This window comes from Trichomycterus rosablanca, chromosome 19 (genome assembly GCF_030014385.1).
Source record: "Trichomycterus rosablanca isolate fTriRos1 chromosome 19, fTriRos1.hap1, whole genome shotgun sequence".
NCBI classification, from domain to species: domain Eukaryota; kingdom Metazoa; phylum Chordata; class Actinopteri; order Siluriformes; family Trichomycteridae; genus Trichomycterus; species Trichomycterus rosablanca.
Genome location: NC_086006.1, coordinates 17,472,274 through 17,499,251, shown reverse-complemented (window position 1 = coordinate 17,499,251; position 26,978 = coordinate 17,472,274). Strand labels below are relative to the sequence as shown.

At 41.7% G+C, this 26,978-nt stretch overlaps 2 protein-coding genes across 2 annotated transcripts in view; both read right to left on the bottom strand.

Annotated features, from left to right (window-relative positions):
* hck (HCK proto-oncogene, Src family tyrosine kinase) overlaps nucleotides 1-9,222 on the bottom strand; it is a 56,429-nt gene extending 47,207 nt beyond the window's left edge. Inside the window, exon 1 of the mRNA XM_063015976.1 lies at nucleotides 9,112-9,222. The gene's annotated coding sequence lies outside the window, so the exon portion shown is untranslated. The remainder of the gene's footprint in view (nucleotides 1-9,111) is intronic.
* Nucleotides 9,223-15,164: 5,942 nt separating this feature from the next.
* rbbp8l (retinoblastoma binding protein 8-like) overlaps nucleotides 15,165-26,978 on the bottom strand; it is a 28,779-nt gene continuing 16,965 nt past the window's right edge. Inside the window, exons 10-14 of the mRNA XM_063015618.1 lie at nucleotides 25,009-25,123; nucleotides 24,889-24,923; nucleotides 17,602-17,704; nucleotides 17,390-17,512; nucleotides 15,165-15,677 (exon numbers count right to left, since the gene is read on the bottom strand). Coding sequence (XP_062871688.1) covers nucleotides 17,424-17,512; nucleotides 17,602-17,704; nucleotides 24,889-24,923; nucleotides 25,009-25,123 — 342 coding nt within the window. The 3' untranslated portion in view covers nucleotides 15,165-15,677; nucleotides 17,390-17,423. The remainder of the gene's footprint in view (nucleotides 15,678-17,389; nucleotides 17,513-17,601; nucleotides 17,705-24,888; nucleotides 24,924-25,008; nucleotides 25,124-26,978) is intronic.

The following is a 26,978-nucleotide window of genomic DNA, read 5'->3' as shown; positions in this document are numbered from 1 at the left end:
ATAACATTAAAACCACCTCCTTGTTTTTACACTCACTGTTCATTTCATCAGCTCAACTTACCATATAGAAGCACTTTGTAGTTCTACAATTACTGACTGTAGTCCTTCTATTTCTCTACATACTTTTTTAACCTGCTTTCACCCTGTTCTTCAATGGTCAGGACCCCCACAGGACCACTACAGAGCAGGTATTACTTGAGTGGTAGATCATTCTCAGCACTGCAGTGACAATGACATGGTGGTGGTGTGTTAGTGTGTGTTGTGCTGGTATGAGTGGATCAGACACAGCAACGCTGATGAAGTTTTTAAACACATCACTGTCACTGCTGGACTGAGAATAGTCCACCAACCAAAAATATCCAGCCAGCAGCGTCCTGTGACAACTGGTGAAGGTCTAGCAGATGACCAACTCAAACAGCAGCAATAGATGAGCGATCGTCTCTGACTTTACAGCTACAAGGTGGACCAACTAGGTGGGCGTTTCTAACAGAGTGGACAGTGAGTGGACACGGTGTTTTAAAACTCCAGCAGCGCTGCTGTGTCTGATCCTTTCATACCAGCACAACACACACTAACACACCACCACCACATCATTGTCACTGTAGTGCTGAGAATCATCCACCACCTAAATAATACCTACTCTGTAGTGGTCCTGACCATTGAAGAAGCAGGTTTAAAAAGTATGTAGAGAAACAGATGGACTACAGTCAGTAATTGTAGAACTACAAAGTGCTGCTGTATGGTATATAAATATTTGTCCAGCACTTTCCAAATTCTGCGATGTACGTGTAAACCACTGCCTACCTTTGTTTTTAGTAATATAACATTCTGCATGTGTTTCTGCTGGGACTGTAAGGCAACATACTCAAGGCCCGTTGGTCACATCCGGCCCAAGGTACAATTATATTCGGCCCACCAGTATATAGGATGCGCAACGTGGATGGTACAAGTCACAGAATGCATTGCAATAGTGAGCATATCAAGACCTAAAAGCCCAGCTGCACCTTTCCCCAGCCTCTACTGCACATTCATCAGCGGTCAGAAGTCAATTATGCTCATGTAACCCACCTAAATATTATTCTGTTTAATAAATTTTGACCCTGTTTGGCTCTCAACATAGATCCTCTCTGTGAGCTTGCAGTAAGGCTATGCACTGCCCACATATAAAATGGGTGAGAAGTAGTGTATAAGTCAAATCAAAGCTTAGATGCTTAAATGAGCATCTCCGCAACTGCGTAGGCAGAAATCATCATGTTACTGTTTGCTCACACTTGTGGTTTATAACACATTATGCAAATTATATATCGCTATACCTATTAACACTTAATGGAATCCCAAAAATTCCTTGTCTACATACTGTCATACAAACCTTACCTAATATTGAAGAGGTTCACATAAAAACTACACTTACTTTACAATTCCATTCCATTCCATTTGTGCGTTCATTTAAACTATTAACAAACATCTTCCCTTTATTAGAAGTACAATCACTGAATAAAAAAAACGTAAACAAAACACCCTAAAATCTGTTCCACAAGTGTTACCACCTTTTGAAAATCTGATACCTAAGCAAAGTTTATTACCAATCATGTTTTATGATTCAAAGTTTACCTTGGCATTCCCTTTTACTGGGGTAAAAATTCATGGTGACAGGCAGGAGCAATTTAATTGCTCAACAACAATGCTTCCAACAAAACGTGAGCTACACAAATCAGGAACCGGCTACAAGAAAATATCAGTTAAAATAACCACTTCCAGTATGCTAGTGCACCAGAGTTGGGGTTTTGAATACATCGTATCGAATCTCAGCTCTGCCTTTCCGACTGGGCGGCAGCATGAACAAACGATTGGCTGGTCGGATCATAGGTCATCATAACTGGTGCGACTGCGGCCCCTGCTGGCTGACTGATGGCGCCTGCACAGGGCTGAGGAATAATGCTGATGGGGGTGTGGCCCTCCATACACAGTGCCCGCCAGTGTATGAACTCGACTCGTGCGGGTGAAAAATGCAGTCTGTACTGACTGTACGTGCCGGAGGGGGCGTATGTCAGTTGAGAGGCGTCCTCAGTCAGCGGTGAAGGGTCGGATCAGTATAGAGGACGCAATCAGGGTAATTGGACACGACTAGATTAGAGGAGAAAATTTTTTTTAAAACTTGGCGTTGCCACCGGTCGGCTGGGCGGCATCTAGAGAGCATAACTAGAAGTGCCTGCAGCAGACACGTTTCTGCTAGGGCGGGATGACCGGACTATGTGGGTGGGGTTTATTTCCTACATTTAATCCATTTGGGAGATTAAAATCGGACTGGATGAGTTAGTCTGTGCTAAGCATGCACAAAGTAAAAACAATCACTCGGATCGAAGAATCTTCAGGGACCCGAGGGTCTGAACCTCTACCTCACTGGAGCCTATCCCAGCTTTTCAATGGGTGCAAGGCACACAATAACACCCTGGACGGGACGCCAGTCCATCGCAGGGCAGACACACACACACACACACACACCCATTCACCTATAGGGCAATTCAGTGTGTCCAATTAAGCTGACTGCATGCTTTTGGACTGTGGGAGGAAACCGGAGCTCCCGGAGGAAACCCACACAGACACAGGAAGAACATGCAAACTACGCACAGAAAGGACCCGGACCTTCTTGCTGTGAGGCCCTGAACCTCTACATATACAAACAAATGACACCAACATAAACAGAGGTTGTTTGGGAGGGTAGTTGGAAGAAGTTCAGTGTAAGGTCAAAACTATAAGCAATAAAGAATGTTTTACACTTTGATGGACCGCCGACCTGTCCAAGGTGTTTCCTGCCTTTTGGTAAAACAGACAATGAATGAATGCATGTTCGAGAACTTAAGGCTGCTGTGTTCTCAACTGCAAAATATACACTAAGTAGTAATCCTTATAATACTGTGTGATGTACTGACATACTATCTATTGTGGAATCAGCATGTGAAAAGCAGCCCAAATATCATTAGTCGACAATTAACATTTAACAGTTAACCAACAAGTTATAGCAGCCCATCTAAAATGTATATATCAGTAGGATTAATATAAACAAGGCTTCATGCTTCATTTAATAAAATAACAGTGGTAGTGGTAGCTCAGTGGTTAAGGTACTGGACTAGTAATCTGAAGGTTGCCGGTTCGAGCCCCACCACTACCAGGTGGCCACTGTTGGGCCCTTGAGCAAGGCCCTTAACCCTCAATTGCTCAAAATAAATTGTGTACAGTCTTAATTGTAAGTCGCTTTGGATAAAAGCATCTGCTAAATGCTGAAAATGTAAATGTAAAAATGTAAATAACAGCAATAATGTAGCAAAAGTGGCAGTGATGTAGAACAATGGGATAAACAAAAAATGTGAGCAGAACTAGTTCAGCATTTTGACTTAGCACCTGCCCATGACCTTGCTGGACATCCCATTTCAAAAACCAATGGTATTGGGTGCAATGAGCACAGCGGTGAAACAAGCCAGCCCACCAGTGCTGAGATCTCGAGCTCTCAAGTTTGAATATCAACTCTGATATCAGCCAGCCTGACGCCTACACAGACTAGCAAATGGCTGTGTGTCTGTAGGGGGAGGGACGTTTGCTGAAACAGAGTTTCTTGTCACCTCTTGTGACCTCTGCTGACATGTATGATCATGGATCAGGGGGCGGCAGTGTGTGGCTCTCCGAACGTGGTCCTGCACTTTGTGAGACTCTGCCCCTTGCAGGTGAAAAAAAGCAATTGGCGGCTGTGCGAGTGTCTGAGGGGGCGCATGACGGCCTTGGCTTTCCTTGATCGGGGTGGGGGTGGGTGACAGCAACATGAGAGATAAACTCCAATTGGACAAGACTGGACTGGGTAAAGAAGGGAACATATGTTTTTAGCTCTAACAATAGCCACCTCTGAGAAGACTTCTTACAAGACTCATTCGGTCAAAAAAGAATTTGTAAGGCTGGGCGAGAAAGCTGATGTTCCAGTTCATTCCAAAGCTGTTCATTGGGGTCAGGGATCTGTGTAGACCAGTGGTCCCCAACCACTGGGCCACGGATCGGTACCGGTCTGTGGGTCATATATTACCGGGTCGGGTGTTATTGTTTTATTGTCACCTCTAGGTGGAAGCAGCGTCTCGTTGCAGCGAAGAAAAGCTCATTTTACACCGTTTGTGAGCAATATATTTTTTTTCACCCCTTTTTCTCCCCCTTTAGCACGTCCAATTGCCCAATTTGCATTACACATCCTCTCTGCCTCTGCCGATCCCTGCTCTGACCGAGGAGATCGAAGCTAACCCACATCCCCTCCAACACGTGAGCAGCAAGCCGTATGTATCTTGCCACCCACACATTGACTAGTGTGGCGCCACCTAGCGTTGCGTGCGGAGAGACACACCCTAAGAGCACTCCTTCATCTCCGTGAAGGCGCCTCTAATCAGCCAGCAGAGGTCGTAACTGCACCATTCTGACAGAGCGAGACCCACTTCTGACCTTAGTCCCACCCATCGGAACACCAGGTCAATCGTTGTTCATATAGCCGCTCAGCCACGGTCGGTAAGGCAGAGCTGGATTCAATACGGCGTACTCGAGATCCAGCTCCGGTTGCAGCGTGTGTTTTTACCGCTGTGCCACCTGAGCGGCGTGAGCAATATTATTAAATCCCCCCTTCCCCACCGGTCCGTGAAATTATATCTTATATGAAACCAGTCCATAGTGCAAAAAAGGCTGGGAAATGCTGGTGTAGACCACCAGTACTTTTGTCAGAATGTCTCATGATTTACTTACTACAGCCATCACTACCTTCAGTAGTCATTTGTAATGATGTTATATTTCAAGATGGTGACAAAAAACTGTCATCTCAGCCACTGTTACTTACTGGATCCTCTTATTTGCAAGCACACAGCAAAATCTAGTCTAGTGTGACTGATCAGTAAAGCAAAAAGACGCTAGCTTCCTCATTCCGCTCTAGCTTGTTCCTCTTTTGCTTTAGTCTTATTAGTGTGCCACTATATCTGTCTAACAGTTCAAATGCACTGCTTTTTTATATTACTCAACCCACAATCTGAATCAGGTGTGATGTGTTTTCCAGCTTGGGGTCGGGGCAATCTGTAGGCACGTTTTACAATCGTCAGGGGTTTTCCAGGTCGTAAAAACACTTCATTAGATCACCTTGAACTTACAATTACTGGGAAAACCCTGGTTTAAACATTTTCTAAATCTGAGGCTTACATCCAATCACATAATAGTATTGTTTTAATAAGACAGACAGCACAGACAAGCACTGTGTACAAAGTGGAACTAAAACCAGGGCAGAACAAGCAAGAGGGAAGTTAAGTGATGCCCTTCTCGAAAAACAAAAAAATGCAAATGTGTGCTGCTTTGATGGCCAGCTTGCCTGTGTTTACACCTTCCCACAAAGACAGACTATTACCAATATGCATGGCATTACTGTGAAATGGACAGCACAGTTTATGCCATGTCACTTGCTGTTTGGTAACCTGTTGCCACAACCATTGTGGATCCTTACAACTTACATTGACATTTTCGGCAATTAACAGACTACTCTAGTTTAAATAGACAACAGTCCAAGAGTCCCATACAAATCTGCTAAAACTGTTAGAACAATGGGCTTTCTTTTAAATAAGATGCTAAAGAAGGTTAGTAAGTGCATGTTATTGCTCAGCTTAAATGCTTAGTAAAGAGGAGGGTCTTTAATCGTCTTTTGAAGACAATGAGAGGCTCAGGTGTACAAACTGACAAGGGAAGTTCATTCCACCACTTGGGTGCTAGTACAGGAAAGAGCCTTGATGCGTGTCTTCCTTGAGTTCTGGGTGGAGGATCAAGGCGAGCAAGACTAGTGGCACAGACCAAAAAACTTGATGTTACGAGTATTACATTCTTAGCCCTTTATTGCCAGTTGGTCCTCTTTTGCTTGTAATATTAAGCCCTATTTAGACTGGATTAGTTTAGTTTAGTTTACTCCCCAGTTGTTTGTATTACATGTCAAATCACCTTGTTTAATATGCAAATTGGCAGCATCTAACATTACTGTTAATGAAGTGACAATAATAAAACTGCTTATTGAAAACTAAAAGCTGCATTTTGAGCAGATACTGTGTGAATAAAAACTACGTTCTGTATGTTACCGCTGCAATTTTAATTTGCCCATTCAATCAGCCTATAAGATTGTGCTTGTTTAGTTAACCTCATTTTCTGTCTACAGGTAATGCTCACACAATGTAGACAAAATGCAGATGAAGTACTTTATTAGGCGTCCATATCATTCAAATTTGCAGTGTTTTATTGTGAAAGGATCTTTTTATTTTCATGAAAAGTTGGTAGTTACATAATACCAGAGTAACTTTTGAGTACTTTTTATCAAATTTATATAATTATATTTGCAGTAGGCTTATTTGTATATCTGAATGGTTTGCTATCACAACATCGTTTACTTTAATAGAACTGTACTAGAAGTTTTAAGTAATACTGAACAAGTTGCAGGCCAGCGTTAAGTTATTTCAGACAGATCTAATCATGATATTAAAACTTGAGATGAATATGAGATATCAGGCCAATATTTCAATCCAGTATTAAAAGATACTACCAATATGTGAGCAGTTTTCTTATATTAAACACCATAAGTGTTAGCTCAGGTTAAATCCATTATACCAAACTGATCCAGCATTTTAACTGTACATATAAGGGTCACAGCTTGTTCGGATTAACTGGAAAACAGTGAGCGCAAGGCCTGAATGTAATAAGGCACCGTATTCCTTGACAAACAGCCGATCATGTCTGTGTAGATAGCAGACCAGTCGGTAGAGCAGCTGGCTGAGATATGCACCTTTGTGGTAGCGTTACAGAATACTGTGCCAACCAGGTGCCTTATTCAATCTTATAACTATTTTTAAAAATTAGACCAATATTCTGATCCCAATATTTAATTTTTGAGTATTAGACAATTAGCTAGGCTGGTATTTTGATAAGCTCCCAATACTAAATGTAAATATTAGCCCAGTTTCAGTCCAGTATTCTGATACAATACTGATTCCAAACTCCTGATATCAAAAGTATATATCAGGCTCGTTTTGGGCAAATAGTTTTTTCTGATCTGATCTGTATTAAGCCAGTTTAAGACTAGTATTACAAACTAGGATTCCTATTTAAGCCTTAATAAAAAAATCTTATTAGGACTGATTTATGTCTTACATACATACGTATACTGAACACTGGATTAGGATCAGTAATAAATAAAAGAGCACATCTGAAAATAAAATAATGAACTTAAATAATGAATGCATATAAAAACTAATGGTACATCAAGCAACAAGCAAAATACCATGTTTTTAAGTTAACTGAGAAGTGGGTGAATAAATTATGAATGGTTTAAATTCTGCACTTTTTAAAGCATGTTAAAACCTTACATTTCTGTAATCCATCTATTTCGATACGTTTTGTGTCTGGTTAATGAATAAATGTAATATTTGACCAATTTAATACTGAAAAAGCAAGTTTGACTATCAAAGTGGCTTCACTACTTGTAACACTAATGACCACCAGTGACCGCTTAATTTTAAAAAATCTTATTAGGACTGACTTATGTCTTACTTACATACTTATACTAAACACTAGATTGGGATCAGTAGTTAGATAATAAAACAATCAGAACACATTTTAATATAAAATAATGAACTTAAATAATGAATGCATATAAAAACATACTAATTGTACATAAAGCAACAAACAAAATACCATGTTTTTAAGTTAACTGAGATGTGGGTAAATAAATACCCTTTTTTAAAAGCATGTTAAAAACCTTACATTTCCGTAATCCATCTATTTAAATACGTTTTGTGTCTGGTTAATAAATAAATGTAATATTTGACCAATTTAATAGCTGAAAAAGCAAGTTTGACTATCAAAGTGGCTTTACCACTTGTGACACTAATGACCAAAAATCTTACTACGACTGACTTATGTCTTACTTACATACATACAGATACTGAACACTGGATTGGGATCAGTAGTTAAATAATCAAATAACCAGAACACATTTGAAGATAAAATAATGCACTTACTCATGTAAAAATACACATACTAATTGTACATAAAGCAACAAGCAAAATACCATGTTTTTAAGTTCACTGAGAAGTGGGTAAATAAATTATAAACTTTTTAAAAGCATATTAAAAACCTTACATTTCTGTAATCCATCTATTTAAATACGTTTTGTGTCTGGTTAATAAATAAATGTAATATTTGACCAATTTAATAGCTGAAAAAGCAAGTTTGACTATCAAAGTACCACTTGTGACACTAATGACCAAAAATCTTATTAGGACTGACTTATGTCTTACATACATACAGATACTGAACACTGGATTGGGATCAGTAGTTAAATAATCAAATAACCAGAACACATTTGAAGATAAAATAATGCACTTACTCATGTAAAAATACACATACTAATGGTACATAAAGCAACAAGCAAAATACCATGTTTTTAAGTTCACTGAGAAGTGGGTAAATAAATTATAAATTTCTGTAATCCATTTATTTAGATATGTTTTGTGTCTGGTTAATAAATAAATTTTATATTAAACCCATTTAATAGCTGAAAAAGCAAGTTTGACTATCAAAGTGGCTTGTAACACTAATGACCACCAGTTACATGACTGACACCAATTCCATTTAAAAGACACAAAATCCAATAATATAAATAATTAAGTAAATTTTTTCAGTTACTACAAAAAAAACCAAGATTTTATTTAAGGGGGTTAATTCAGCTGATATATAAATTTGACTGTAGCTAAATAATGGAACTGAAAAAATTAAAACTTAAATTCTAGTCACTTTCTAAACAAACCACCATATAAACAGTAAACCATAAAGTTACATAATAATTGTACAATAATTAGAATAAAAATTTGGTCTTCGCCTTTGTTAAAAAACAAACAACCAACAAACCAACAAACAAACAAACAAACAAACAAACAAACATAATACGACGCAGTCTGTAGTTTATATTACTGACAAACTGTTACGGTTTACCGAGAGCTTAGGTTACACATACAAATGTAGTTTAGTCTCATAACTTGCTAAAACAAACAAAATGTTACATGTCCTTACCCACTCCACGCCAAAGCTTATTTTAATCCACGAGTTTGGTGCAAAATATGAACCAGAAGCGAACTTTCCCCACAGAGAGATGTTAACTAAGCCGGTTCCTCCATCACTGTAGGGCTGTAACAAGTGGACAGTGAAGCTAGTCAGTGCTTACTGAGTGAATAGGAGGAAGTTCACCAGCAAACTCACGCAAAGACGTGGGCTTCGTCCCAAACCACACACACGTTTACTAAACATTAGGTTACTAAATGTTAGCCGTAATAGTGAAGGGTGCTATTTTTCTGTCCTTTATGGAGGAGTAGTTTGTGGTTTGGGACGCACCCATTCGCTAGTTTTGGCTAATTAAGCTTAAGTAAAATATACTTGATAGTTAAAGACTTAACATGCCAATGACTTTAAAGATCCTAAATGCCTAAATTTTGTTTTATTGGGATTTTAACGTCATATTTTACACTATTTGGTCACATTCAGGAACGGTAGTTACTCATTACACAAGGTTCATCAGTTCACAAGGTTATATCAAACACAGTCATGGACAATTTAGTATCTCCAGTTGACTTCACTTGCATGTCTTTGGACTGTGGGAAGAAAATCGGAGCACCCGGAGGAAGCCCATGCAGACACAGGGAGAACATGCAAACTCCACAGAAAGGACCCGGACCGCCTCACCTGGGGATCGAACCCAGGACCTTCAAATATCAGTTAAAATACCCATTTCTGGGGCACCCAGGTGGTGCAGCGGGATATTCCTGTAGCACACCAACGCCAAGATTCTGAACTCCGCTGTTTGAAACTCAGCGTTGCCACCGGTCGGCTGGGCGCCATCTAACAAGCATAGTTGGCAGTACCCGCCCGCGGCAGACACGTTTCTGCTAGGGAAGGATGACCGGACTACATGCAGACACGGGGAGAACATGCAAACTCCACACAGAAAGGACCCTGGGGATCGAACCCAGTACCTTCTTGCTGTGAGGCAACAGTGCTACCCACTTAGCCACCGTGCCACCCACGAACTGCATTAAATAAAGCACTTTTGAGATGTTGTACATGCCATGTTAATGTTAACATGGAACAAAATTTGGAACGTTTTTAACACCTTGTGTAATCTTTACCATAAATTAATTAAATTACGCTGTTCTGGGAGCAAACACATAATGGAGTTTCTAAGTGTCAAGTGTGGGTGTCACGGTCTTATCAAGACATAACACAAAAGTGATCACAATCCATTTTTAAATATTACAGTAAAATATTAAATTAAATATTCAAATATGTGTGGTGGGGGTATAGGGAATAGTAGGGGGGTTGTTTCAATAATGCTTAAAATCTGTCCTACTTTACCCTGTGGTAATAAGAGACAAAATAATTTGGGAAAGAATCACTCTCGCATCGTCATACCTCTCTCTCTTCATTTCTTTCTCATCACTTTTTGCCATCAGGTCATTTTATTACTTTTTACTACCATGATCTTCCTTTTCTCAACACTCACAATGTCAAGGTCCATTCACACACACACAGCAGGATGCATTTGTGGACCCATGATATGCAAACACAGGGAGGAGAAGAAGGAAGTTAAAGGCTACCATGCTGATAATAATTAAGCCAATTAATCGAACCACATGTGCACAAAACACACACATAGCTAGAGTAATAAAACATCACAATCCTTTCAGTACATGTATTTTTACCTTAAAAGTGGGTCAGGAATCAGGCTGAAGTAAGACCTAATAACTGAAGTAATCAACCATAACATTATCCATCTGTTTCTCTGCATGCTTTGTTAGCCCCCTTTCACCCTGTTCCTTAATGGTCAGGACCCCCACAGGACCACTACAGAGCAGGTATTATTTGGGTGTTGGATCATTCTCAGCACTGGCACTGACAGCGACACTGACACGGTGCTGGTATGAGTGGATCAGACACAGCAGTGCTGATGGAGTTTTTAAACAATAGTCCACCAACCAAAAATATATCCAGCCAACAGCACCCCGTGGGCAGCGTCCTGTGACCACTGATGAAGGTCTAGAAGATGACCAACTCAAACAGCAGCAATAGATGAGGGATCATCTCTGACTTTACACCTACAAGGTGGACCAACTAGGTAGGAGTGTCCAACAGAGTGGACAGTGAGTGGACACAGTATTTAAAAACTCCAGCAGCGCTGCTGTGTCTGATCCATTCATACCAGCACAACACACACTAACACACCACTACTAAACTAAATAGAAGGTGTATATAGTATGTGTCACAGCTCCAGGGATGCTGCCTGCATGAATTTCTTTGGGGTATGTCTATTTTTTCCATTTTATTTTCCCATTTTATTACCTCTTTCATCCTGGTCAGGGTCACGGTGGCCCCGGCTGTCCCAGAATCACTGGGCACAATGCACCAACATCTTTGATACAATGCCAATTCATTACGGAGCCTCGAACACCTTTCACCCCAACCCCAGACACAGCCATTCATGTCTTTACATACGTAGATGCCCGACCAGTGGACCGCACTGCTGGAATTTGAATGAATGGGTCTTATTGGTAATCTTAATGTGAATTGACTGATGGCAGCACCGTGGCTCGGTGGTTAGCACTGTTGGCACACAGCAAAAAGGTTCTGGGTTTGATTCCCGAGCGGAGAGGTCTGGGTACTTTCTGTGTGGAGTTTGCATGGTCTTCCTTTTTCTGTGTTGGTTTCCTCCAGGTGCTCCGGTTTCCTCCCCCAGTCAAAGACAAGTGGGTAAGTGGAGATACTAAAAATTGCCCTTGTGTGTGAATCTATGTGTGTTTGCCCTGTGATGGACAGTCCAAGATGTTTCCTACAGTTCACCCAGTGAATCACACCCACCGTGACACTGAATAGTATAAAGTGGTGGTAAAACAGACAATTTATGAATTAATTAATTTGTATTAATTGGAATTAATATGGTATCTTGAGATGGACTGATGTTCTTGTCCAAGGTTATTGTCCTTGTGATTGTGGTATACAAGTGTGCTGCTTGTATTGTGAAACAAAAAATGACATCCTGGGTAGTGTCATAACATACAGCTTCCTGTACACTCTAGCAAAGAACATGTGGCAATACTGCCCAACATCCTGACCTCAGCACTGTCACCTCCAAAAAACACAACACATACATCAAACACGGATGTAACGATGCACCACAAAACAGTTAAAAATCAATTCACATGTGTAACAATTCAAATCGGTTTACATGTACAGTGTATCACAAAAGTGAGTACACCCCTCACATTTCTGCAGATATTTAAGTATATCTTTTCATGGGACAACACTGACAAAATGACACTTTGACACAATGAAAAGTAGTCTGTGTGCAGCTTATATAACAGTGTAAATTTATTCTTCCCTCAAAATAACTCAATATACAGCCATTAATGTCTAAACCACCGGCAACAAAAGTGAGTACACCCCTTAGTGAAAGTTCCTGATGTGTCAATATTTTGTGTGGCCACCATTATTTCCCAGAACTGCCTTAACTCTCCTGGGCATGGAGTTTACCAGAGCTTCACAGGTTGCCACTGGAATGCTTTTCCACTCCTCCATGACGACATCACGGAGCTGGCGGATATTCGAGACTTTGCGCTCCTCCACCTTCCGCTTGAGGATGCCCCAAAGATGTTCTATTGGGTTTAGGTCTGGAGACATGCTTGGCCAGTCCATCACCTTTACCCTCAGCCTCTTCAATAAAGCAGTGGTCGTCTTAGAGGTGTGTTTGGGGTCATTATCATGCTGGAACACTGCCCTGCGACCCAGTTTCCGGAGGGAGGGGATCATGCTCTGCTTCAGTATTTCACAGTACATATTGGAGTTCATGTGTCCCTCAATGAAATGTAACTCCCCAACACCTGCTGCACTCATGCAGCCCCAGACCATGGCATTCCCACCACCATGCTTGACTGTAGGCATGACACACTTATCTTTGTACTCCTCACCTGATTGCCGCCACACATGCTTGAGACCATCTGAACCAAACAAATTAATCTTGGTCTCATCAGACCATAGGACATGGTTCCAGTAATCCATGTCCTTTGTTGACATGTCTTCAGCAAACTGTTTGCGGGCTTTCTTGTGTAGAGACTTCAGAAGAGGCTTCCTTCTGGGGTGACAGCCATGCAGACCAATTTGATGTAGTGTGCGGCGTATGGTCTGAGCACTGACAGGCTGACCCCCCACCTTTTCAATCTCTGCAGCAATGCTGACAGCACTCCTGCGCCTATCTTTCAAAGACAGCAGTATGATGTGACGCTGAGCACGTGCACTCAGCTTCTTTGGACGACCAACGCGAGGTCTGTTCTGAGTGGACCCTGCTCTTTTAAAACGCTGGATGATCTTGGCCACTGTGCTGCAGCTCAGTTTCAGGGTGTTGGCAATCTTCTTGTAGCCTTGGCCATCTTCATGTAGCGCAACAATTCGTCTTTTAAGATCCTCAGAGAGTTCTTTGCCATGAGGTGCCATGTTGGAACTTTCAGTGACCCGTATGAGAGAGTGTGAGAGCTGTACTACTAAATTGAACACACCTGCTCCCTATGCACACCTGAGACCTAGTAACACTAACAAATCACATGACATTTTGGAGGGAAAATGACAAGTAGTGCTCAATTTGGACATTTAGGGGTGTAGTCTCTTAGGGGTGTACTCACTTTTGTTGCCGGTGGTTTAGACATTAATGGCTGTATATTGAGTTATTTTGAGGGAAAAATAAATTTACACTGTTATATAAGCTGCACACAGACTACTTTTCATTGTGTCAAAGTGTCATTTTGTCAGTGTTGTCCCATGAAAAGATATACTTAAATATCTGCAGAAATGTGAGGGGTGTACTCACTTTTGTGATACACTGTATAATGAATCGATATTCACTGCCAGGTTCGGAATTTTCCAGCCAAATTTATTTATGTGAGGATGCATCCTTTATTTGTATTATTCATTTATTTATTTATTGTGGGATTCATTTCATTTCAGTTTTCTTTACACAAAAAGGGAAATGTGCAACATTGTTTTGCATGATTTGTACCTACCACAGAAATAAAAGGACATTCATTATCTAGATAAATAAAAGATATGCACAAATACAGTATTTTAAATTTTTTAATTTTTTTTTAAATTAAATTAAAGTATTTTGTTTAAAAAAATCGGGAAAAAAATCATATCGTGAATCACATCGCATCGTGGGTAGAGTGTATCGTTACATCCCTAACATTAAAATAATTTGTATTTATTTTAACATAAAGTAATAAGGTTTTTCTATCATGCTAATGCTGTCAAGCCTTCCAAATGCTACCCTAAAAGTGCTCAAAAACCCTGAATAACCTCAGCCGCTCAGGTGGCGCAGCGGTAAAAACACGCTGGGATCTCGAATACATCGTATCGAATCTCGTCTCTGCCTGCCGGCTAGGCTGAGCGGCCATGTGAACGACGATCGGCCTGTTGTTCAGATATGGGCGGGATTAAGCCGGATAGGGTCTCTCTTTCCTGCACAGAGATGACAGAAGTGTGCTGTCAGGGTGTGTCTCTCTGAACACAGTGCTGAGCTGCACTGCACTCATCAAAGTGTAGGTGATAAGATGCATAAGGCATGCTGCCCACATGTCGGAGGGGGCGTGGGTAGCTTCGTTCTCCTCAATCAGAGCAGGGATCAGCATTGGTGGAAAGGAAGCATGACGCAATCGTGCAATCGGACGCACTAAAAGTGGAGAAAAAGGGGAGAAAATGCATAAATAAATAACCTGAATAATAATAAGTGGGTCAGTTAGTTAGTGGTGTATGAAAGAATACCCTCACTGAGCTAGCAATACATCATCTGACCAGTTCTGATTAAAGTTAAACAGACATTTTAAAAGTTATGCTGACTCTGTTTCACACTTTGTTCTTTTTCGAGCTTGAAATGGCCACAGCCACGACAAGTGGAAAATTCACTTTTACAAAACGTGTCATGCTTTCACAAAAAACAAAACTAAAAAGAGGAAGAGGAGGGTCTTTTGTTTTTCAGTGTTTCATGACACGTACAAAATAAACCACCAAAGACCAAAAATAGTTCGACTGGTTGAATGTAATTTACTTCTTGAAAGAAAGGTGAATTACACTTGACACGGAACTGAACATAGTTGCAGCTGACTAAAGAAAAGGGGACGGGGTTCAATGGGATTAGTATGTGTCAAGAAGACGAAAGAAGCAGACACACATACAGACAGTAAAACAGATGTTTCAACAGGACATGTTCTGGTAAGATTTCAGGTTTAGTACCAGCATTAGAAGGGGCCAAATGAGAAGCCATTCACTCCCTGTTTGAAAAAGAGAAGCTGCAGATGTGTGTGTGTGTGTGTGTGTGTGTGTGTGTGTGTGTGTGTCTGGCCTGTGAAACAGTGTGACCCTCAGAAACTCCTAAGCGCTATGTTTAGACATTTGTTCTTTCCTGTGTGATTACTTTCTCATCACATACTGAAAAGTGCTAAAGACAGAGAAAAGTCCTCCTTTATTGTACAGGGACCCAAAACACCTGATACAACGTTGATGCACAGGAGTCCCATCAGCTTGGATTTATGTACATCATTCAGAGTCTGTAGGAAAAGAAGAAATCAAATACATTACTGAGCATTAATACTAATAATATACACTGATCAGCCATAACATTAAAACCACCTCCTTGTTTCTACACTCACTGTCCATTTAATCAGCACAACTTACCAAATAGAAGCACTTTGTAGTTCTACAATTACTGAATGTAGTCCATCTGTTTCTCTACATACTTTTTTAGCCTGCTTTCAGCCTGTTCTTTAGTGGTCAGGACCCCCACAGGACCACCACAGAGCAGGTATTATTTAGGTTGTGGATCATTCTCAACACTGCAGTGATAATGACATGGTGGTGGTGCGTTAATGTGTGTTGTGCTGTATGAGCGGATAAGACACAGCAGCACTGATGGAGTTTTTAAACACCTCGCTGTCACTGCTGGACTGAGAATAGTCCACCAACCAAAAATATCCAGCCAACAGCACCCCGTGGGCAGCGTCCTGTGACCACTGATGAAGGTCTAGAAGATGACCAACTCAAACAGCAGCAACAGATGAGTGATCGTCTCTGACTTTACATCTACAAGGTGGATCAACTAGGTAGGAGTGTCTAATAGAGTGGACAGTGAGTGGACACAGTATTTAAAAACTCCAGCAGCGCTGCTGTGTCTGATCCACTCATACCAGCACAACACACACTAACACACCACCACCACCATGTCAGTGTCACTGCAGTGCAGAGAATGATCCACCACCTAAATAATACCTGATCTGTGGTGGTCCTGTGGGGGTCCTGACCATTGAAGAACAGGGTGAAAGCAGGCCAAGTATGTAGAGAAACAGATGGACTACAGTCTCCTGTATGGTAAGTGGAGATGATAAAATGGACAGTGAGTGTAGAAACAAGGAGGTGGTTTTAATGTTATGGCTGATCAGTGTATAAGGTTAATGTATTAACAGTATCTGGTGCAGCAGTGTTGTTGGGATTTGTGTTGTAAGGAAACATAAATAGCAACAGATCAGTCGGTAATTATATGCAAGTGTATATAATTGAAAAGTACAAACCCCATTTCCAGAAAAATTTGGGACAATTATTCATTATTTCCTGTCTCTGTGCAGGCATCATCGATTAGCCAGCAGAGGCCGCAATTACAGCAGCAATCAGAAATCTTTTCTGCTCTCCCTACCTCAGACATAGCCCAATCATGTCTGTGTAGGTACCCGGCCGGCCGATAGCAGAGCTGAGATTTTAACTCGAAAGCTCAAGATCTCAGCAGCAGTGGGCTAGGGTGTTAGACCGCTGAGCCATCCAAGTGCCCCAGTACTGTGTAATGGTAAAAAGTCTAAAAAGATCTACTCACTGGATGCTTTCCAGGTATATAGAAATGTAATGAGCAGATACTGAAACAAGGGCAGTACGGTGGCATAGTGGGTAGCACTGTCGCCTCACAGCAAGAAGGTCCTGGGTTCGATCCCCAGGCGGGGCGGTCCGGGTGCTTTCTGTGTGTAGTTTGCATGTTCTCCCCGTGTCTGCGTGGGTTTCCTCCGGGAGCTCCGGTTTCCTCCCACAGTCCAAAAACATGCAGTCAGGTTAATCGGAGACACTGAATTGCCCCATAAGGGAATGTGTGTTTGTACTGGCGTCCCGTCCAGGGTGTTACTGTGTGCCTTGCACCCATTGAAAAGCTGGGATAGGCTCCAGCACCCCCTTCAGCCAACCCCCCGTACTTTTAGAGTCACTTCTGGACTGATGTTATTACCTTAGAAAGAACAAAAAGCAGAAACTGAAAGACTTCAGCCTTGATCTGAATCTCCATTGTTGGGCCCTGGTGCCACTACAGTCATCCTCGTTCTCTTTAGCTTAATTGAGCGCCGTGGAAGAGCTAAGCCAAGAAAACAAACAGAGCAAATTAAGAATAATTAAAAAAAGTAAATGGATAGTTAATAATCACTGTTAAAAAGATTGTCATACCTTCAGGGATTTGACCTGATCTCTTCCTAATTATACCCTGATTGCTCTCGTCTTCCATGTGCTGGTCTTGCAGCTGGCTGTCTTGCTCCATTTCCTCTTCCTTCTGTATTGACAGAGCATTTACGACGTACGTATTATACACGTTTACGCATTAAGCAATGAATGCCCGACAATAATATTAGTGTAACATATTTTGGAACTTTGGAACTGAGTTTCAGTGCCCTACAGACTACATCTACAACCCCAAATCAGAAAAAGTTGGGCCATAAAATAAAAACACAGTGTTCCTTACATTTACTTTAATTTTTATTTGATTGCAGACAGGATGAACCTGAGATATTTGTCATGTTACATGTTTTGTCTGTTCAACGTCAATTCATTTATTAATATACCTTCATTCCTGCATTTCAGGCCTGCAACATATTTCAAAAAAAGTTGGGACGTGGGCAATTTAGGGCTAGTAATAAGGTGAAAAAACTAAATAATTATGTGATTCCAAACAGGTGATGTCAACAGGTGATTGTAATCATGGTTTGGTACAAAAGCAGCATCCAGGAAAAGCTGAGTCTTTGATGAGCAAAGATGATCAGAGGATCTCCAGTTTGTCAACAAATTTTTAAAAGCAATGTACCTCAAAGATAGATCGGAAGGGATTTGCATATTTCTCCCTCTACAGTGCATAATATCATTAAACGATTTAAGGAATCGGGAGGAATTTCTGTGCGTAAAGGCCAAGGGACCAAGCTTAAGCTGAACGCCGTGATCTTAATCCCTCAGACGGCACTGCATCAAGAACCGCCACTCAACAATAGCTGATATAACCACATGGGTGAGGGATTACTTTGGCAAACCTTTGTCAAGCACTACAATACAGAGTTACATGCACAAATGCTACTTTAAACTTTACTGTACAAAAATGAAGCCTTATGTTAACTATGCCCATGTGCGGCATCGACTTCTGTGACTCTGTGCTCGGACGCATCTAGGATGGACCATCACACAATGGAAACATGTATTGTGGTCAGATGAATCAGCATTTCAGGTCTTTTTTTGGAAAAAATGGACCTCGTGTGCTCCGCACAAAAGACGAAAAGGACCATCCAGAGGTTAAAAGGTCATTTACACTTCTGTGATGCAGCATTAATGCAGAAAAGTACATTGAGATCTTAGAGCAGCATATGCTGCCTTCAAGACGTCATCTTTTCCAGGGACGTCCATGCATTTTTCAACAAGACAATGCAAAACCACATGCTGCACACATTACAAAGGCATGGCTGCGGAAGAAGAGGGTACGGGTACCAGACTAGCCTGCCTGCAGTCCTGACCTGTCCCCAATAGAGAAAGTGTGAAGAATTTTAAAACGTGACAATGACGACCCCCTACTGTTGCACATCTTAAGACGTGTTTGCAGGAAGAATGGAACAAAATAAAAGCTGAAACACTAAATCACTTGGTCTCCTCGGAGCCAAAAGGTATTTTAAGTGGGGTGAAAAGGAATGGCAACATTATGGCAGCAAAGTGGTAAATGCTTTACTGTCCCAACTTTTTTTTGGAATGTGTTGCAGGTCTGAAATGCAGGAATGGATGTTTATTAATAAATGAAATGAAGTTGACCAAACAAAACATGAAATATCTCAGGTTCATCCTGTCTGCAATCAAATAAAATTTGAGGTTGTAGTATCTGAAGTCTTTGGATTAACCTAAATTTCTGTATTAATCATTCATAAAATAGGTTCTAATGAATAACACACAACTGCACTTTTCAAGTCCTTATTAAACACAGTGATTAATCATTTAAGTAAAGCTGGAAACACTATGTAAAACATTGTATTTGAGACCTGGTAAACCTGGCAAAACTCATTTAGCACCAATAACTCCTATATAGTAGCTGTTGATCTCTTCACTGATTTTCTAAGCCTTACCACCCAGATCAGTGATTGATTCTAATATTGCTTTTAAAATCTTAAAATGAAAAGGAATCCCTGTAGCAGTGAAAACAAGAACATTGTGTATTTGAAATGTTGTAGAGTATTGACAGCAAGCAAGACTTCCTGTTTTCAAGTTTGTACATTCTATGCAAATAAAAAACTGAAGGAATTTTAAACTGCATTAGTCAATATGGAAATCATATATATACACCGATCACCCATAACATTAAAACCACCTCCTTGTTTCTACACTCACTGTCCATTTTATCAGTTCCACTTACCATATAGAAGCACTTTGTAGTTCTACAATTACTGACTGTAGTACATCTGTTTCTCTGCATGCTTTGTTAGCCCCCTTTCACCCTGTTCTTCAATGGTCAGGACTCTCTCAGGACCACCACAGAGCAGGTATTATTTAGGTGGTGGATCATTCTCAGCACTGCAGTGACACTGACATGGTGGTGGTGTGTTAGTGTGTGTTGTGCTGGTATGAGTGGATCAAACACAGCAGCACCTCACTGTCACTGCTGGACTGAGAATAGTCCACCAACCAAAAACATCCAGCCAACAGCGGCCCATGGGCAGCATCCTGTGACCACTGATGAAGGTCTAGAAGATGACCAACTCAAACAGCAGCAATAGATGAGCGATCGTCTCTGACTTCACATCTACAAGGTGGACCAACTAGGTAGGCGTGTCTAATAGAGTAAACAGTGAGTGGGCATGTATTTAAAAACTCCAGCAGCGCTGCTGTGTCTGATCCACTCATACAAGCACCACACACACTAACACACCACCACCATGTCAGTGTCACTACAGTGCTGAGAATGATCCACCACCTAAATAATATCTACTCTGTGGTGGTCCTTTGGGGGTCCTAACTATTAAAGAACAGGGTGAAAGCAGGCTAAAAAGGTATGTAGAGAAATAGATGGACTACAGTCAGTAATTGACCCATCATGCACTCCACTAGACCCCTTAAGGTGTGCTGTGGTATCTGGCACCAACATATCAGCAGCAAATCCTTTAACTCCTGTAAGTTATGAGGTGGGGCCTCCATGGATCAGACTTGTTTGTCCAGCACATCCCACAGATTCTTCTTTCGGCGGTGGACAGGGGTCAGCATGGGCTATGCAGCCCCATACGCAACAATTTGAGCTACAGTAGCTTGTCTGTTGGATGGGACAACAGCCCCACGTGCATCAATGACCCTTGGCTGCCCATGACCCTGTTCACTTGCTGCCTAATATATCCCCCCCACTAACTCACTTCACCTGTTAGTGTATATATACATATACAGTGTATCACAAAAGTGAGTACACCCCTCACATTTCTGCAAATATTTCATTATACCTTTTCATGGGACAACACTATAGACATGAAACTTGGATATAACTTAGAGTAGTCAGTGTACAGCTTGTATAGCAGTGTAGATTTACTGTCTTCTGAAAATAACTCAACACACAGCCATTAATGTATAAATAGCTGGCAACATAAGTGAGTACACCCCACAGTGAACATGTCCAAATTGTGTCCAAATTGTGCCCAAATGTGTCGTTGTCCCTCCCTGGTGTCATGTGTCAAGGTCCCAGGTGTAAATGGGGAGCAGGGCTGTTAAATTTGGTGTTTTGGGTACAATTCTCTCATACTGGCCACTGGATATTCAACATGGCACCTCATGGCAAAGAACTCTCTGAGGATGTGAGAAATAGAATTGTTGCTCTCCACAAAGATGGCCTGGGCTATAAGAAGATTGCTAACACCCTGAAACTGAGCTACAGCATGGTGGCCAAGGTCATACAGCGGTTTTCCAGGACAGGTTCCACTCGGAACAGGCTTCGCCAGGGTCGACCAAAGAAGTTGAGTCCACGTGTTCGGCGTCATATCCAGAGGTTGGCTTTAAAAAATAGACACATGAGTGCTGCCAGCATTGCTGCAGAGGTTAAAGACGTGGGAGGTCAGCCTGTCAGTGCTCAGACCATACGCCGCACACTGCATCAACTCGGTCTGCATGGTCGTCATCCCAGAAGGAAGCTGACGCACAAGAAAGCCCGCAAACAGTTTGCTGAAGACAAGCAGTCCAAGAACATGGATTACTGGAATGCCCTGTGGTCTGACGAGACCAAGATAAACTTGTTTGGCTCAGATGGTGTCCAGCATGTGTGGCGGCGCCCTGGTGAGAAGTACCAAGACAACCGTATCTTGCCTACAGTCAAGCATGGTGGTGGTAGCATCATGGTCTTGGGCTGCATGAGTGTTGCTGGCACTGGGGAGCTGCAGTTCATTGAGGGAAACATGAATTCCAACATGTACTGTGACATTCTGAAACAGAGCATGGTCCCCTCCCTTCGAAAACTGGGCGTCATGGCAGTTTTCCAACAGGATAACGACCCCAAACACAACCTCCAAGATGACAACTGCCTTGCTGAGGAAGCTGAAGGTAAAGGTGATGGACTAAACCCAATTGAGCACCTGTGGCGCATCCTCAAGTGGAAGGTGGAGGAGTTCAAGGTGTCTAACATCCACCAGCTCCGTGATGTCATCATGGAGGAGTGGAAGAGGATTCCAGTAGCAACCTGTGCAGCTCTGGTGAATTCCATGCCCAGAAGGGTTAAGGCAGTGCTGGATAATAATGGTGGCCACACAAAATATTGACACTTTGGGCACAATTTGGACATGTTCACTGTGGGGTGTACTCACTTATGTTGCCAGCTATTTAGACATTAATGGCTGTGTGTTGAGTTATTTTCAGAAGACAGTAAATCTACACTGCTATACAAGTTGTACACTGACTACTCTAAGTTATATCCAAGTTTTATTTCTATAGTGTTGTCCCATGAAAAGATATAATAAAATATTTGCAGAAATGTGAGGGGTGTACTCACTTTTGTGATACACTGTATATACAGTACCAGTCAAAAGTTTGAACACACTTTCTCATTCCTGTGGTTTTTCTTGATTTTTTTTTAAATTTTCAACATTGTAGATTAATAATGAAGACATCCAAACTATGCAGTAAACAAAAAAGTGTTAAACAAACCAGAATATGTTTTATATTTTATATTCTTTAAAGTAGCCATCTTTTGCTTTGATGACAGCTTTGCACACTTTTTTGGCATTTTCTTAATCAGCTTCATGAGGTAGCCACCTGGAATGGTTTTCAATTAATGTTTGTGCTTTGTCTAGAGTTAATTTCTGGAATTCCTTGCTTTTTTAATGTGTTTGAGACCATCGGTTGTGCTGTGCAGACGTAGAGTTGGTAAATTATAAAACATATTCTGGTTTGTTTAACATTTTTTTGTTCACTACATAATTCCATGTGTTCCTTCATAGTTTGGATGTCTTCAGTATTAATCTACAATGTAGAAAATAAAAATAATCAAGAAAAACCACTGAAGAGAAGGTGTGTCCAAACTTTTGACTGGTACTGTACATACAGTGTATCACAAAAGTGAGTACACCCCTCACATTTCTGCAGATATTTAAGTATATCTTTTCATGGGACAACACTGACAAAATGACACTTTGACACAATGAAAAGTAGTCTGTGTGCAGCTTATATAACAGTGTAAATTTATTCTTCCCTCAAAATAACTCAATATACAGCCATCAATGTCTAAACCACCGGCAACAAAAGTGAGTACACCCCTTAGTGAAAGTTCCTGAAGTGTCAATATTTTGTGTGGCCACCATTATTTCCCAGAACTGCCTTAACTCTCCTGGGCATGGAGTTTACCAGAGCTTCACAGGTTGCCACTGGAATGCTTTTCCACTCCTCCATGACGACATCACGGAGCTGGCGGATATTCGAGACTTTGCGCTCCTCCACCTTCCGCTTGAGGATGCCCCAAAGATGTTCTATTGGGTTTAGGTCTGGAGACATGCTTGGCCAGTCCATCACCTTTACCCTCAGCCTCTTCAATAAAGCAGTGGTCGTCTTAGAGGTGTGTTTGGGGTCATTATCATGCTGGAACACTGCCCTGCGACCCAGTTTCCGGAGGGAGGGGATCATGCTCTGCTTCAGTATTTCACAGTACACATTGGAGTTTATGTGTCCCTCAATGAAATGTAACTCCCCAACACCTGCTGCACCCATGCAGCCCCAGACCATGGCATTCCCACCACCATGCTTGACTGTAGGCATGACACACTTATCTTTGTACTCCTCACCTGATTGCCGCCACACATGCTTGAGACCATCTGAACCAAACAAATTAATCTTGGTCTCATCAGACCATAGGACATGGTTCCAGTAATCCATGTCCTTTGTTGACATGTCTTCAGCAAACTGTTTGCGGGCTTTCTTGTGTAGAGACTTCAGAAGAGGCTTCCTTCTGGGGTGACAGCCATGCAGACCAATTTGATGTAGTGTGCGGCGTATGGTCTGAGCACTGACAGGCTGACCCCCCACCTTTTCAATCTCTGCAGCAATGCTGACAGCACTCCTGCGCCTATTTTTCAAAGACAGCAGTTGGATGTGACGCTGAGCACGTGCACTCAGCTTCTTTGGACGACCAACGCGAGGTCTGTTCTGAGTGGACCCTGCTCTTTTAAAACGCTGGATGATCTTGGCCACTGTGCTGCAGCTCAGTTTCAGGGTGTTGGCAATCTTCTTGTAGCCTTGGCCATCTTCATGTAGCGCAACAATTCGTCTTTTAAGATCCTCAGAGAGTTCTTTGCCATGTTGGAACTTTCAGTGACCAGTATGAGAGAGTGTGAGAGCTGTACTACTAAATTGAACACACCTGCTCCCTATGCACACCTGAGACCTAGTAACACTAACAAATCACATGACATTTTGGAGGGAAAATGACAAGCAGTGCTCAATTTGGACATTTAGGGGTGTAGTCTCTTAGGGGTGTACTCACTTTTGTTGCCGGTGGTTTAGACATTAATGGCTGTATATTGAGTTATTTTGAGGGAAGAATAAATTTACACTGTTATATAAGCTGCACACAGACTACTTTTCATTGTGTCAAAGTGTCATTTTGTCAGTGTTGTCCCATGAAAAGATATACTTAAATATCTGCAGAAATGTGAGGGGTGTACTCACTTTTGTGATACACTGTATATAGGGTATTTCTTCATGACACATTCACAGGTCACTTACAGAAAAAAAATTTGTGGGAGGAAATCCAAGAACCCAGAGGAAATCTACAATGACAGATCAGGAACATAAGAGGAACATGTTTGAGGAACATGTTCAGTTTGAATTAGTCCTAACAATGACTTTCATGTGCTTTAATAATAACACATTCTTTTTAAAGCTATTAAAAAAAACTGTTGGACTTTTTCTGTTGAACTAGTTTCTGTATGTGCCAAAAAATAGGATTAATAAGAGTAATTACTCTGTATTTACCTGACCAGCAGACTTTAGTGACTCCAGGACCACAACTGTGAGAACGAAGAGAAACCTGTCAGTTGTCTTAAAGAACAGTTACATTTCCATTAGAGAAATAGTTAAATATTTAAACTGTACCTGGACGGAGTGAAATGGTCAGAGTGGGGACCTTCAGGTTTTCTATATCTACATTTTCATTCTTTTCTTTTTCTGCATCTCTGTCGTCTTTATACCTCTCGCTAGTGTCCTCCCTCTGTTTAAAATGGCAAAGAAATATTTGTAGGCATTTTCTGGGTGTCCAAACAATGATGTCCACAAACACCCCCAAAACATCAAAATGTCAATGTTTGTCTCACTCACTGTCTTAACCGCTTATCCAATTAGGGTCGCAGGAGGGTGCTGGAGCTTATCCCAGCTTTTCAATGGGCGCAAGGCACACAGTAACACCCTGGATGGGGCGCCAGTCACACACACACAGCCATTCTCCTATAGGGCAATTCAGTGTCTCCAATTAACCTGACTGCTGACAATGTTTTTGGACTGTGGGAGGAAACCAAAGCTCCCGGAGGAAACCCACACAGACACAGGGAGAACATGCAAACTCTGCATAGAAAGGACCCGGACCGCCCCACCTGAGGATCAAACCCAGGACCTCCTTGCTGTGAGGCGACAGTGCTACCCACTTAGCCACCGTGCCGCCCTCAATGTTTGTATTTAACAGTATTTAATTTATTTAACTGAAGAAAGAGATCAAATGTGGAATGCTTGAACTGGCTAAGCAAAAGCCCTGGTCCAGATGACGGGTTAGGTGTTGAGATGAAAAACTTCATAAGGTCTGGAGGAAAGTATGGACACAATAGACACAAGCTGTCTTTATTCCACTGCCTAAGAAAGGTCACTTGCTCCAATGCAGCAACTACAGGACCATTGCACTGGTCTCACTTCCTATCAAGCACTTGTTGTAAGTGATCCTGAAACAAATGCAAACCAAGCTCGAAGAAGAGATTGCGCAAAAACAAGCTGGATTTAGGCCAAGAAGAGGCACATGGGATCTGATCACAAACCTCCGGATCATAATAGAAAAGGCAGGAGAAAAGGAACCAGGCACTATATTTATGAAAAGGTATTTGACATGGTACAGCAGGAACAATTGTGGATAACCTGCTTGATGCTTGAAATGGGTTTCAGAGTAATGTATGCATAAATCTATCTTATAGCCTTTTGTATAGCAAAAACACAATTTTAATGTAATTGTTCCTAAACTTTTTAAGAAAACTGTTAATGAAAGTACACTATATTGCCAAAAGTATTCACTCACTCATCCAAATAATTGAATTCAGGTGTTCCAATCACTTCCATGGTCACATGCGTTTAAAACCAAGCACCTAGGCATGCAGACCGCTTCTACAAACATTTGTGAAAGAATGGGCAGCTCTCAGGAGCTTAGTGAATTTCAGCGTGGTACTGTGATAGGATGTCACCTATGCAACAAGTCCAGTCATGAAATTTTCTTGCTACTAGATATTCCACAGTCGACTGTCAGTGGTATTACAACAAAGTGGAAGCGACTGGGAATGACAGCAACTCAGCCGATCGCTACAGACCTCCAAACTTCATGTGGCCTTCAGATTAGCTCAAGAACAGTGTGTAGAGAGCTTCATGGAATGGGTTTCCATGGCCGAGCAGCTGCATCCAAGCCTTACATCACCAAGAGCAATGCAAAACGTCAGATGCAGTGGTGTAAAGCACGCCACCACTGGACACCACAGTGGAGACGTGATCTCTGGAGTGACGAATCACGCCTCTCCGTCTGGCAATCCGATGGATGAGTCTGGGTTTTGGCGGTTGCCAGGAGAACGGTGCTTGTCTGACTGCATTGTGCCAAGTGTAAAGTTTGGTGGAGGGGGGAATAATGGTGTGGGGTTGTTTTTCAGGAGTTGGGCTCGGCTCCTTAGTTCCAGTGAAAGTGAACTCTTAATGCTTCAGCATACCAAGTGATTTTGGACAATTTCATGCTCCCAACTTTGTGGGAAGGAGTTTGGGGATGGCCCCTTCCTGTTCCAACATGACTGCGCACCAGTGCACAAAGCAAGGTCCATAAAGACATG